The sequence below is a fragment of the Betta splendens genome, chromosome 2 (genome assembly GCF_900634795.4).
Source record: "Betta splendens chromosome 2, fBetSpl5.4, whole genome shotgun sequence".
Taxonomy (NCBI): domain Eukaryota; kingdom Metazoa; phylum Chordata; class Actinopteri; order Anabantiformes; family Osphronemidae; genus Betta; species Betta splendens.
In genome coordinates this window covers 18872321-18885790 of record NC_040882.2, presented here as the reverse complement: position 1 = coordinate 18885790, position 13470 = coordinate 18872321, and the positions used below count along the sequence as shown (strand labels likewise).

At 43.9% G+C, this 13470-nt stretch overlaps 2 protein-coding genes and 2 long non-coding RNA genes across 6 annotated transcripts; 2 read left to right on the top strand and 2 right to left on the bottom strand.

The window, feature by feature from the left end:
• The first annotated feature begins 847 nt into the window (after window positions 1-847).
• LOC114866246 (butyrophilin subfamily 3 member A3-like) lies at window positions 848-6643 on the top strand. 2 transcript variants are annotated; one of them, XM_029167987.2, is made up of 6 exons: window positions 848-1052; window positions 3256-3594; window positions 3744-3957; window positions 4140-4207; window positions 4318-4410; window positions 4585-6643. In XM_029167987.2, the coding sequence occupies exons 1-6, from the start codon at window positions 896-898 to the stop codon at window positions 5274-5276; spliced, it is 1563 nt and encodes a 520-aa protein (XP_029023820.1). In that variant the 5' UTR covers window positions 848-895; the 3' UTR covers window positions 5277-6643. The 2 variants fall into 2 exon arrangements, with proteins under 2 accessions (XP_029023820.1, XP_055362742.1); XM_055506767.1 differs by lacking the exon at window positions 4318-4410.
• Window positions 1165-2428, bottom strand: LOC114866365 (uncharacterized). The gene is made up of 3 exons (XR_003787692.3): window positions 2288-2428; window positions 2117-2217; window positions 1165-2020 (listed from the first exon to the last, which is right to left on the bottom strand). It is a non-coding gene; the product is annotated as an uncharacterized LOC114866365 (long non-coding RNA).
• A 758-nt stretch (window positions 6644-7401) lies between the features above and the next one.
• LOC121201723 (uncharacterized) lies at window positions 7402-13270 on the bottom strand. Of its 2 annotated transcripts, none has more exons than XM_055506769.1 (3): window positions 12248-13270; window positions 11900-12173; window positions 7402-7956 (listed from the first exon to the last, which is right to left on the bottom strand). In XM_055506769.1, the coding sequence occupies exons 1-2, from the start codon at window positions 12962-12964 to the stop codon at window positions 11901-11903; spliced, it is 990 nt and encodes a 329-aa protein (XP_055362744.1). In that variant the 5' UTR covers window positions 12965-13270; the 3' UTR covers window positions 7402-7956; window position 11900. The 2 variants fall into 2 exon arrangements, with proteins under 2 accessions (XP_055362744.1, XP_055362743.1); XM_055506768.1 differs by lacking the exon at window positions 7402-7956 and adding an exon at window positions 10781-11764.
• On the top strand, window positions 9286-12054 carry LOC129603779 (uncharacterized). Its single transcript, XR_008693996.1, has 3 exons — window positions 9286-9484; window positions 9942-9985; window positions 11925-12054. It is a non-coding gene; the product is annotated as an uncharacterized LOC129603779 (long non-coding RNA).
• Window positions 13271-13470: the final 200 nt, after the last annotated feature.

Genomic DNA, 13470 nt, shown 5'->3' with positions numbered 1-13470 from the left:
GACGTTATATTCAGCTCCTATGAAGCAGAAGGTCCCTGGTTTAAACCCTGCTTCTGGCACCGGGTGTGTCCTTGAGAAACACTTCCACTGCCCTTGATCATTTAGCATGGTTAAGGGGTTAGGCCATAATTTTGGATTAACATACATTTCTGAATGCATATATTCATATTTTATTTTAGATGACATTGATTTTGCAACAAAACTCCAGAGGAAGTCTGAACCACATCTGACGTCAATTTATTTCCGTTTGTGCTCGTTTCAACCACAGGCCTCTCACGTGGTCCCTGTGTGACTTTAATTCTGGTGTTACTGTTTTCAAATCCATTTAATTTTAAAAAAATCTTAATTTTCTTTGTTTTGTCAGCATACAGTAGTTTTACTTCACGATTGCGCTTTACTCAAAACGAATTCAAGATGCTCACACTGTTCAATTCAGTTCGCCATCATCCGTGATTTACGCTTTGATCTCGTATAAACAGACGCGCACCGTCAGAATCATAATAAGTGAATCCAGGCGCACTTTCAGTCGCACGCCATTATCTGATAACACAGTGACACAGTGGTGACACTGGTTACTTAAAGACTGTAACTTTATCAGTCTGTATCAGTCAATTTACATTTAGATTAGATAGAACTTTATTAAATTCATTCAAGCAGCCCGACAGTGGTTGTAGACAATAAGAGCCACACACATACAGTAGCAAACAGCAGAGTGGAAAGTGGAAACCTTGCTGGCATTCCTTTTCTTGTGTTCATCAGGACAGATGAGGTCTGAGAGCAGAGCACAGTTTACACGCGCCTCCAAGTGTAGGAGTCCCACTTCTCTTTATTGGGCGGAGCTTTAATACACAGGCTCACGGGCGTGTTCCTGCAGTCCGTTGCCTTCCGCGCAGCAATGGATCGAGCCGCTTCTGAACTTCGCGGTTCGAACCTTTCTAAACCAGCGAAGTCAAACAAAGTTGGATTCTTGTCTCGTGTCTTTGACAAAGTTCCGTTCGGGCGCTTCGCCGTTTTCTCCGTCCTGCTGTTCCTTCGTGTCACGTCTTGTTCAGGTACGTGTGTTTCCCTGATCAGCCGCTGTAATGCCTGCTTATTCTGCCTTTATCTCTACGTGCACAAAGTGCCGCACACCGTGTTTAAATCACTTAGATTACTCGTTTTCAATACGCTTTTGCCAACTCTAAACTCATCCGGACTATTTGCGGAAGTATGATTTAGCATGAATTCTTCGTAAACTGTGTTTACTGGAAGAAGACTCCAGTGTCATAACCCATCTCAGACAGTTACTTGCACAGAGTGGATCGCAGTTACAGACAAACAGTCAAAGTCAGCTTTGTAGCGTCCAGTCATAAAATCAAGCTTTACTGGTGGTCGGAAGCCTCTCGTTATTGTGGAGGTCACCTCAAACCTGCCGTAAGAGCTCGGCAAAAACGCAATACAATAAACGAAACACGACAACCATTAAGCTAGCTTAGCAGACGCCAAATATTTTAAACATTGTTGCCCGACACTCAATCGACCCACTTCACTCACTATGAATAATGGCGTGTAGTCAGGTGTAGATTAAATTGTGCAGACTTTATTAGTTTTCTTAAAAGACAGCGCCGTCCCCGTCACACATCCCCAGACATCTGATCGTCACTGGCACCGTTGCTCCCTGTGCTGAAGGGTTCGCAAAGCCCTTAGTGGAACACCGCACACACCGTCATGCTAAGGGTTAAGACACCGCAATATAATATAATTCACGCGTGATTAAATACACACCCTGATCGGCCTTTCAACACGATCAACGCGCCAGGCTACGGTATCCACAGGGGACGGCTAGGGAAATGGCAAACAAACTGAACGACACAAAAAAACAAAAAATAATAGAAAAAAACGTGGTTAGTCCACCCTTACAGAATCTGCTCCCGCATATGACAACAGGCCGTGCAAGGCCGAGTGGACCAACCTAAGAAAAAGAACCTTAAATAAACACAAACGGACAGCAGGAAACAGCGATATGCCGCACCAGCAATCCCTGCAACACAATAACCAGAAATCAACATTTAATTCAAATCTTAATAAATTCCCCAACTTTAATATTCTACTTTAAAACCCCTCTAGTTATAATTACCTGCCCTGTCAATTATCGTATGCACGATCGTTGCGTGTCTCCGCTCTGGACGCCACCCCACTGACTGCGTGGCCGCCCCGCAGCTCCAGCGACACTACAACCTAAAAACAACAAGACTTAAATTTGCTAAAACCACAACACTGCTAGCGCTCAAATCCATAAATCTCTCACCCTGTGCAGCTCTCACTCACGCTCCCACCGACACCAGCGTCCTTTCAGAACCACCAGTACGGGGAACACCTGCAAGCTTTTATCCCCTCCCTTCCCAATCAGGGAGGCGCTTACGTCACTCACCAGGTGACGCCTGCTACATTATAATCTAAATAATAAACTTTACCTCGTTGCCACTTTGATCGGCGCTAAACAAAACAAAAAATACCGTCGCCGTAATTTGCCTCTTCTTCCCTTAACGTCTCTCCCCGTGTACTATTTTCCGTTCACCGCCGAGTCCACCGTTTTCGCTTTCGAGCGCACCTCGTTCTCGTGGCACATTCACTGACCCTGCAACAACTCAGTAATTTCAATGTACAAAACCATTTCCTGTGGCAACACAATAAACCAACATCCTCAGATGCTACAAGCTTTATTGTCAATACAACCATATGCGCAAGACACACATTGTATTCCTCTTTAATGTGTTAATTATATACTTACAGCAATATAGAAAATATAAAAGCACAACAGTATGAAAACAGACTCTCTTTGGGTGTGCAGCTGGTTTAATAAGGATAAGGAGACTGGTGTGGTTGTGTGTATGTGTGAGGTAACGATCGGTGGGTGGTGGTCACTAAAGACGAGACCTCCATTTATACCATGTTACAACCCTCACATGGCAAATGTCGACTTGTCTCTGATATACATGAATGCAGCAAACTGCCTTTACGCTTTACTACTTGGCAGACGTTCCCTTGGTCACAACAGTCACAAACGTTTGATGATATCTCAGCCCAAAGATTCACATAAAAGACCCAAGAGATTCAAACAGCCGCTTTCTATGGTTTGAAGCAAATGCTAACTAAGAAGAAATTGCTTCATTGGGACTATTCTGTGCAGTATATACTGTAGACCTCTGTGGTGTTAGTGATTTCTTTGTGATTTACCAGTATTTTTCTTCCAACTCATTCCTGTTTCCTTCTTAGGAACAAACCTGCAGGGCGCCCCACAGAAGATCCAAGCCTTCGTGGGTGAAACAGTGGTTCTGCCCTGCAACATCTCTGTCTCAGGTGAACTGCCAACGGTGGAATGGTCAAAGGAAGGTTCAAACCTAGCGTTCCTCTACCGGGACGGTTGTGAGGACTTTGCCATGAAGAATGAAGCTTTCCGATACAGGACGAACCTCATCATGAATGAACTGAAAGATGGGAACATCTCACTGATGATTTCTGATGTTCAGCTGACGGATGCTGGTAAATACCAGTGTGTGATTGTCAAGGGGAGAAAAGGTCGGAACGTTGTCAAAACGCTGGAGCTTGTTGTGGGTACGTTTGTCTACTGAGAGACACTCACTGTGTTTGGATGATTAAAGTTTAATCCTTTACCTTTGTAAAGGTAAAATGAAAAAATCGTCTTTGTGACAAATGTTGGATGCAAAAGTTAAAGATCAGTTTTTCCGTTTCTGTCTCTGCAGGTGCCTTTTCTGAGCCAAAGCTCTCAGTCGTCTCAGGTGCAGACGGTGCACAGACTCTGGAATGTGAGACGAGCTGCTGGTTCCCGGAGCCTGAAGTTACATTTGTAGACGATCAGGGAAACATCATCAGTGGTGAAAACCTAAAGAGACATCAAGAGCCCAGAGGATGCTTCACCGTCACAAAGAGAGCAACTGTGCCCACTGGCTCCAACAGGTTCAGCTTCAGTTCTAATGAAATGATGCTTGTTTGTTTGCTCCACCTGTAGCAACAGATTAGTGTTAATGCAGAGTGAGGAGTGAGTTGGTGATTGAACACATGACTAAAGTCTAAATGACTCTCTCCTTCCTCTCTGAGCGTTTTGTTTTAGATGTTGCCTAAACATGTTTTCACCACAGGGTCACGTGCAGAGTTCACGAGCCTCAGATGAACAAGACCAGAGTCTCAGAGATTCACTACATACGAGGTAAAGTGGAGCCTTAACGTTTCATGAATAGATTAGAGGTAACGGGTGTTCCTAATAAAGTGACCAGTGGGTGTTTGTGTTATTTACATATGGTGTTCTTTTCATTTCAGGGGACTGTGTTTCCTCCTGCATTATATCAATTGTTGTTACTCTTCTGTTGGTCATATTAGGGTGTGCATGTGTCTTTATAGGCAAAAAATATGGTAAGTCAGTTTCTTTATGTCTCAGTTACAAAAAATGTTAAAATGCCTCCACAACAATTATTACATATGTTATGAACACTGGTATTTTGTCATTTTAGCACTTATAGAACATAAATATCACTAACATGTCAGTAATAAATGATACTGACAGCATTTTGTTTTGTTTTCACTCAGTGAACACAGAAACATGCAGGCAGACATCCAAACCAAGCCTTCTAACCTTAGATGAGGTTGTCCACCAGGGAAACCAGGCAGTAAATGACCCTGCTGGGCTTCAGACACAAGTCCAGGACCTGCAGAACCAACTTATTGAAAAAGAGGAGACAAATCGCCGACCGACAGCACAAGTGGATGAACTCGGATCTAGACGCAGTCCTGTCCTGCAGCAGGATCAGCCTACGATCAGCGCTGGTCCCTCCACATCCTCTCCAAACATGTCAAAGCCTGCTAGCCTCCCCCTGGACCAGCGCCCTCAGGTCAGCAGTGCAGAGCCACCAGCCTCAGCCCACAGCAAGCACTCAGCACAAGAAGCCAGAGCAAGGAAAGACTCAAAAGCTGGGGTCCTGAGGCAAAAGACACCAGTGGAGCCTCGGGTCAAATCAAGCAGCCACAGCAAAAGCTCCCCTGTTCATTTAATGAACGATAGAACCGATTCATCTGCTTCTTCTTCATCGTTCTCTTTAGATAACAGGGTTTATCACGCAAAGAGCCAGTCTCATCCTTCTCAAAATGAAGCAAAGCCCCCACGTAGACGCACCGTCTCAGCTCCATATTCATTCATGTCTCATAACCGCTTCAGTGTCTTGGAAAATTTAGGTGAGGAGTCAGAGAAGCTGATTTCACATGATGAGAACAGAAAACAGTAAAAGAACAGAGATTTGGAAACTTGAACCTGAGATGTGGATGACCCACTTTCAGACCCCATATATATGTATATATGTAAATCTATGTCTATGTATATATCACGGTGAGAGCGAAAATCCCGTATGGGCCCTTAGGCAAGGTCCTTAATGTGCCTGGTGTTACTACCAGTTCCTGTGTGGGCACTGCTCATGTATTGATCCATGTGCCTGCTCATCTTAGCTGCTGGGAGTCCTGACAGGAGCTTCCATGTTGTGCAGATGCTGCTTATTGGGCGGTACTTGGATGGGACTGCTCCCTTGGTAACCATTCAGGGTGGTTTCCATCCTCCAGTAGTTTGCACCTAATGGAGTGAGATCAGCTTCCTCAACCAGTAGACATGGATCATGTCAGGACCTGGTGCCGTCCAGTTCTTCATACCTGAGACCCTCTTTTATCCTCTATTATGGAATAATAGAAATGGATATTAGCTTAGTGTATATTTTAGCCTTTCACTTCTTACATCTGAGGTGTCTTTTAACAGCAGCTTCTGTTAAAAGACACACAGCTGCACTGTTTGGTGGCTGAGGTTTGCTGTCACCCAGTTTACTGATGTCTGTTTGAATGACATGATGCAACGCGCTTTCAGCCGCAAGGAGAAAACAATGGCCCCAAACAGAAACACAAATGTTCAGAGGACCTGTCATAAAATGGCGGAGACCTCAGATAATTACCACACGCCCTGCGTGCGAACGCCTCCACCTCTGGTGACTCATCATGAGATCTGTGAAAGTGGCCGGGTCTCCACTCAAAACCAGAATGAGGTCCAATGAAGTCAAGTGATTCAACAGCTCACTAGTTCATTCATGCAGTGTTTACTCTAACAGGTGTAATGTGTTGTGACCACTGAAAAGAGCCACATGAGACTGTAGCTTACAGTGGAAATGGTGTTAGAGCTAATGCTACTTTTACTAAGGAAATGTGAACCACCTTGAAGCCTCCTTCATTTCTAGTGTTCCCTCCATTTTGAACTTATTATCAACATATTGACCTCAGTCACAAACTTCCTCCCTGAGTTATGTCTATTGCAGCAGCAACAGGAAATGTGTAGGACACAGTAATGTTGTCTAGAGTAGATGAGTCACGCTTCTGTATTTTTATAATTATTTTGCATTGATTTCACACATCATGTGAGCACCTGCCCCTTTATTATTTCAATTTAATAACTGTTTTTACCACGACAGGCCCAAGTGAAGTTTACAGTGTTTTATGATGTTAGAGTGAAAATGTGTGAAGTGTAATTTTCCTTTAATGTTAAGGCCAACCTAGTTAAGCCGTTCAAACAGCTCCTGACCTAAACACAGTTAAAAGACGTATGAGAATGATTCCCAAAGAAAGCAGCCATTTTCTCCAAACACAGAATGATGGTGGACAGTCATGTGGGGGTCATTTTTAGGTGCATTCGTCTGTGGAGGCTAAATGATTAAATGACAGTAGGAAGCTAAGAGCTGTGCTAATGTCATGTCTCAGGCTCATAACTTTACTCACAGCATTCATTCAGTTTCTATTGGGCTCAGATAACAAACAAATTAACGTACAAATACCTTCAAATGTGATGTTGAACAACCTGTAATTATGGGTTGAACTCTTCATATCAGGACGTGTTCTCCAGAGCCCATGAGGCTGACGTCTCCATTGGCAGGGACAGCTGTGTAACATCTGTAGTGTCACATATTATTGTTAGTATTCTTCACCCTTCTCTCAAACCACTTGTCTTCTCTGTCCAGAATGTGACCTTTGTTCATACTGTACCTGGTAGAATCAGTATGATTTTCACAGGCTGTTGTATTCATTAGGAGAAACGATGAGTCGTTGTTTTTGCTGCAGTCTCTGATCTCCTGCTTCTGTACAGTTCAGGCTGATGGAATCAGTCTTTTTCCTTCTTTAAGACCATAACATTTTACTTACATGTAGTCCAGCAACCTGATTAGGGTGGATTTATTAATATGATGAAGACCTTGTCAGAAACATCTTTATGACTTTGCATTGAGGGTCGAAATCAAAGACAGGGCACATTATGAAGAAAGACAGCTGACATTTTTTTTATAAAAAAGTACCAATTTATTTTAAAGAATCATTTATTGCATAAAAGTTACATTAGAATGATTTGATGTTGTAAATGTAGCATAAATATATCTGTATTTTTACCAATAAAAATTCGCATGTTAACAAAAACAAAATTATAATAAATATATAAATATATTATACACAACATAAACGTGTATATATTATAAACCAACCTATGGATGAACTGGTTCATTTGACTGAAGGTTAAACTAAAGCAAACTAACAAATCGTTGGTTACATTTGTTGTCAGTTTTCTATCACTGTGTCTATTAGTGCATAGTGTGTAGCTACTTTAGAGTATCTATTGTAGCGGCTCAGGGCCTGACAGCTGCTGTAGCTGCTTCCTAAGGAGGGTTGTTCTCTACATGTAACCCATGGGGGAGCAGTGGGCAGCCACATGTATATTATTCATATATTGATAGTCACATTTACAAAATAATCAGTAACCATTAATTTATATACACAATAGAAGAAAGGATGTAATGGACATCTGTGTGGTCACCAGAGATCATGAAGCTGGAACAGAGATGCTCTTTGATCATCCTGATGTGTGTAAAGCTGACGGGCCTCATCTACGCCCTTCAATGAACGAAACCATAAAATTAGACTGACAATTTACGAAAATATGGAATCTTTAAAAAGTTTAAAATATTTAAAAATTCTAAGGAAAGCCCTCAAAACAGTTCTAGAAAAAAATCAGTGAAGTATAAATTAAGTGATGTGTCCATTTGGTTCCAGACCATTAGGTTGCACCAGGTTCGTTCTGACTGACAAGAGGCACCGCCGCATCCTCCTGAGCTCCTTCACGCTGGGCTCGAGGAGGAGGAGGAGGAGGAGGAGGAAGAGGAGGAGGAGATCTGCGGGACCTCATCCACTGTAGGATCCCAAAGGCACAAAGCCCGAGTGCCACAACGACGGCGATGGCAACGCACGCTGTTCGGAAGCTTCTACTCACGGGTCCAGGCGTCTCGGTTCTGGTCTCATTCCGGGTCTCATGGACCGTCAGCCTCGCAACAACAGGGAATATGCGTGACGCCCCGTTTATAAACTGGATGAAGCAGGTCCAATCTCCTCGGTCTTGGAGCTGAACCGGACCCAGAGTTAGTGTGAAGTTTCGTTCGGAGGACCAGTCCGTTGGTACCGACACACGTCGGTAATATTCGTCGTCCGTAATGTTTTTTTTGGAGTCTACACTCATTCTGACCACATATTGTCCATTTTTCTTCCACCGCCACCATTTGACGTCTTCATCCACACTAACGGCGTAACACGGGAAATGCACTGTGTCGTTCACTGACACTATAAACTCCTCCACCGCCGAGCTGTTAAAACGAACCCCCAGAACCACAGGCTGTCCATCAATGAGACCCACGAGCAGAAAAGCTGCGAGGACGAGCGAACCGCACGTCATAGCGGCTTGAACACGGCGCGTGAAGGAGAATGAATGAATGAACTCTGCCCTTGTAATAGTCGTCAGGTTCCAGACACCTTCAGTGTTAAACGCCACTCGCTGGTTTCGGTCCCGGTGAATCAGTTCGCCTTAAGCTGCTTTACAGTTGGAAGTGTCCTGGAAAGTAAACGCGTCTCTGAAACTACTTCAACGGAGCGTTCAGAACCACGGACCAAAGACAGAAAGGAGGAGAGAGCGACAGGTCCGCGCGGCAGCAGACGCGCTACTGTGAGGCTGCTTAGAGGAGCTGTCGCTTTTATAGCCAACACTGGAAGGGGCGTGGCTTCAGCTGTCACCCTCCACGAATGGATGAGAATGAGAGAGAGCCACAAGCCGAGAGTGTGAACTGAGCGTGTGAAATGATGACCCCCACAGTAATCACACGGGGCAACTGAACCCAAACAAGTAGGAGCGTGTATGGTGTATGACTTCAGTGTGTGCGGCAGCAAACCAGCGGCGGAGGCGGCTCTACACGGGAGGGAGCACTGACGGGAAGCGGAAGTCGAAAACCCATCACCTGAAAACGTCAACGGGCAGGGACTTTCTCTCTGCCCATAATGTGAGTAGAGCCGGCTGGGCGAGTGCTTGGTGTTGGCGGAGCTGTATGCTGCAATTGATACGTACGCTGCCGTGATTGCTCTTCCTGTTTTTATTGAAGTAAGTAGGGTGTGAGATCTCTATCTTTAATCAAGAACGTAGTTTTTTCATATGAGGGGCGCACTTTACTGATTTAATGTTAAGATTTTGTCATGCTTGCTCTCAAAACCCTCTCTTCGTTTTAAAAAATGTCTCTGTTCGCGCTCAGATTCACTCTGCTCGCGTTCAAATCTGTATTCGCTCTCGCGCTCAAATCCTTCTCCTCGCTCTCGGTTCTTGCTGCTCACTCTCAATTCGTCTCACCCGTGCGCTCGCTTCTACGACCTGAGATAATCCTGTCAAAGTCACCAGCCAATAGGAGGCCAGGGCTGCTGACCAATGACATGACGCTTACTTTTCCCATGCGGAAGAGGAGCAAAGTGACTTTAGAACAAGTTTTTCAGAGTCCGTTTATTAAAAAAAGTCAACGTCAACTTTATTGTCAATTTCCACAATATGTTTTGTTTTGGATCTACAGAGAATTAAAACTACGTTACTCTCTGAACCCCGGTATAAAGCAAGGTAAGAACACAGAACAGACCCGACCACAAATCCCACCCCACGTCCCCCCAAAAAACAAGACAACAGAAAGTGGACTACTATTACATAGTATGATGCGTTCATTCTATTGTTCATAAAAGGTAAACTCTTTTTGCGTAATCTAATTTTACCTTGGTACAGAACAAATTTATAAATTCATCCGAGGTCAGGAGGCTTTAGACTTGTTGACGTTTGACAGAGAGATGGAATAATACTATATTTTGTTGAAATAGACCTATCACCATGTAAAGTGTAGGTCAAGCCCAACAACATCAGCACCAGGGTTTGATCGTACAAGTGATTTAACCAGACAGACTGAAAAGGGATCAGTTGCTACTGCAGATCATCGAGTGCAGTGGATCAGGGTTTCATAATGGACTCACACGAGCCCCAGGACCAGAAGGTGGAATATTAGACAAACAAAGCAACAAAAGTAAAAAAAGAAGTCATTTTGAGAACTGCTGCTGAAGTGTTTTAACAGGCGGCTATTAAAGAACTGATATCATTTTTAAAGTATTTTATAGTGATGTGGGCCTGACCTGCTACTGCACGGTTCAGGATGATGGATTAAGCCTATTTCCTTCTTTAAGACCATAACATTTTACTTACATGTATTCCAGTCACCTGATTAGGGTGGATTTATTAATACGATGAAGACCTTGTCAGAAACATCTCTATGACTTTGCATTGAGGGTCCAAAGGCAGGGCACATAATGAATAAAGACAGTAGCCCAATGAAATGCTGTGATGTGTAATATGGGATGGCACAACCATCACCACAGCATCAGGCTGCTGCTTAGCCTGTGTAGTCTGCTTTCACATGGTGTCATTGGAAAACCTCCCCTGAACTGCTGCAGAATGTCATTGTATGATTTTGATCAATTCATACATTTTATAGTTAATGTTCTGGACTCATGGAAATCCCCAAATTCAGAGGTAGATGTTTTCAGAACTTAGTAAACCTAAACAAAGAACGAACAGCTCAGTAAAAACGTACCAATTTATTTAAAAGAATTATTTATTGAATAAAAGTTACACTAGAATGATTTGATTGAGATGTTGTAAATGTAGCATAAATATATATCTGTATTTTTAACAATAAAAATTTGCATGTTAAAAAAATATTATAATATATAATATATATAAATATATTATACACAACATAAACGTGTATATATTATAAATACATAAATATTATACTTCTAATATACACAAGAAAATACTCCATTTAAATAAAACATTTAAATAAACTGCCTCCCCATGGTGGTTGACCCCTGCATGAGAACCAGAGCCCCTCTGGACGGCTGTAAACCATAGCGGTCTCTTCAGGAAAAGCAGAGGAGTAGAGGACAAACCTATGGATGAACTGGTTCATTTGACTGAAGGTTAAACTAAAGCAAACTAACAAATCGTTGGTTACGTTGGTTGTCAGTTTTCTGTCACTGTGTCTATTAGTGCATAGTGTGTAGCTACTTTAGAGTATCTATTGTAGCAGCTCAGGGCCTGACAGCTGCTGTAGCTGCTTCCTAAGGAGGGTTGTTCTCTACATGTAACCCATGGGGGAGCAGTGGGCAGCCACATGTATATTATTCATATATTGATAGTCACATTTACAAAATAATCAGTAACCATTAATTTATATACACAATAGAAGAAAGGATGTAATGGACATCTGTGTGGTCACCAGAGATCATGAAGCTGGAACAGAGATGCTCTTTGATCATCCTGATGTGTGTAAAGCTGACGGGCCTCATCGACGCCCTTCAATGAACGAAACCATAAAATTAGAATGACAATTTACGAAAATATGGAATCTTAAAAACTCTAAGGAAAGTCCTCAAAAACAGTAGCAAGAAAAAAACCCAGTGAAGTATAAATGAAGTACACTTTCTATACATCATCTGTGTCCATTTGGTTCCAGACCATTAGGTTGCGCATGAGGTTCGTTCTGACTGACAAGAGGCACCGCCGCATCCTCCTGAGCTCCTTCACGCTGGGCTCGAGGAGGAGGAGGAGGAGGAGGAGGAGGAAGAGGAGGAAATCTGCGGGACCTCATCCACCATCCGATCCCAAAGGCCACTGCACAAAGCACGAGTGCCACAACGACGGCGATGGCAACGCACGTTGTTTGGCCTCCGTTCTCTTGGCTCATTCCTTCATTTACGTGGAGCTTATGGGACAAACAAACACAGTTCAGTTCCGTATGTAATGACAGACTATAACTGAATGGAAGCTGCTACTCACGGGTCCAGATTGCTCGGTGCTGGTCTCATTCCGGGTCTTCTGGACCGTCAGCCTCGCAACAACAGGGAATATGCGGGACGTCCCGTATTTATCCTGGATCGAGCAGGTCCAGTCTCCTCGGTCTTGGAGCCGAACCGGACCCAGAGTTAGTGTGAAGTCTCCCTTAGAGAACCAGTCCGTTGGTACCGACACACGCGATTTAAATTCGTCTGTCAAAATGATTTTGTTGGAGGCTACATTCATTCTGGCCACATTTTTAGACTTTTCTTTCCTCTCCCATCTCACTGATTTGACGTCTCCTCCCGCGGTAACGGCGTGACACGGCAGGAGAACCGTCTCGTTCTCAAACACGCTAAACTGTATCGGAACCACCACGTCCAGCTGGATCCTAACATCCTCGCCGCCAACGCAGGTGAACTCATACAATCCGCCGTCGTTGTAGTTTATGTTCGTTAAGACGAGAGCCGAGTCTGACGGTTCCAGACGCTCCGCGTAAGAAGCTGATGTCCTCCAGGACCCGGTACCGTCACGGCTGGAAACGAGGACAGCGGTGTCCTTCAGGAGGATGTGTTGAAGCTCCAACTCGGATCCAGACGGACACGGAGGCGGAGAGAAGTTGAAAGAATCTCCCAGCGCCACAGGCTTCCCACGAGTGGGACGAAATAAATGAACGCACACGAGAAACGCTGCGAGGACGAGGAGCGAAGCGGAGGCCATGGCGCGTGCGGCGTCTGCGACGCCGAGTGACTGTACACACTTTTATAAAGCGCCTTAGACACGTGACTGGCACGTCCCAAATCAACATTAATAAACAGTGACACTCTGTGGACATAAAAAACACCTGAAACAATGGGATCTTTAAACGTGTTCAAACGCGCTTCAGTGTCAGTGACTTTGATAAAAGACGGTTGTTTCCTGATTTTTATGATCCTTTATAAGGATCACGTCACAAATACTTCTAAATCATTGAGGCAAAAACAAGACTCACGGAAAACAGTCAGAAGCTTTAATCGCTGGGTGTTAAACAAACAAACAAGCCTGAAGCCTTGTTACATGTTCACACAGTAGCAGGCCTGATATGAGGCCTACAGGGCCTAAAGCAGGGCCTGGTTCAGGCTGATTTAGGCCATACAATCAGTATGGGCCTCTAGGTACAAACCTACATGAGCCCAACTCATATTACTGTATACCGTTTGAGTAATATAGTCATAACGTGTCCTACA

Excerpts from the sequence above, each read along its gene's own strand:
- LOC114866246 (XM_029167987.2), top strand. The coding sequence starts at position 896 with ATGGATCGAGCCGCTTCTGAACTTCGCGGTTCGAACCTTTCTAAACCA. Across the intron at positions 3,958-4,139 it reads GTGCCCACTGGCTCCAACAG|GGTCACGTGCAGAGTTCACG; the intron begins GTTCAGCTTCAG and ends TTTTCACCACAG. Across the intron at positions 4,208-4,317 it reads AGAGATTCACTACATACGAG|GGGACTGTGTTTCCTCCTGC; the intron begins GTAAAGTGGAGC and ends TTTTCATTTCAG.
- LOC121201723 (XM_055506769.1), bottom strand. The coding sequence starts at position 12,964 with ATGGCCTCCGCTTCGCTCCTCGTCCTCGCAGCGTTTCTCGTGTGCGTT. Across the intron at positions 12,174-12,247 it reads GCACCGAGCAATCTGGACCC|CTCCACGTAAATGAAGGAAT; the intron begins GTGAGTAGCAGC and ends TTGTCCCATAAG.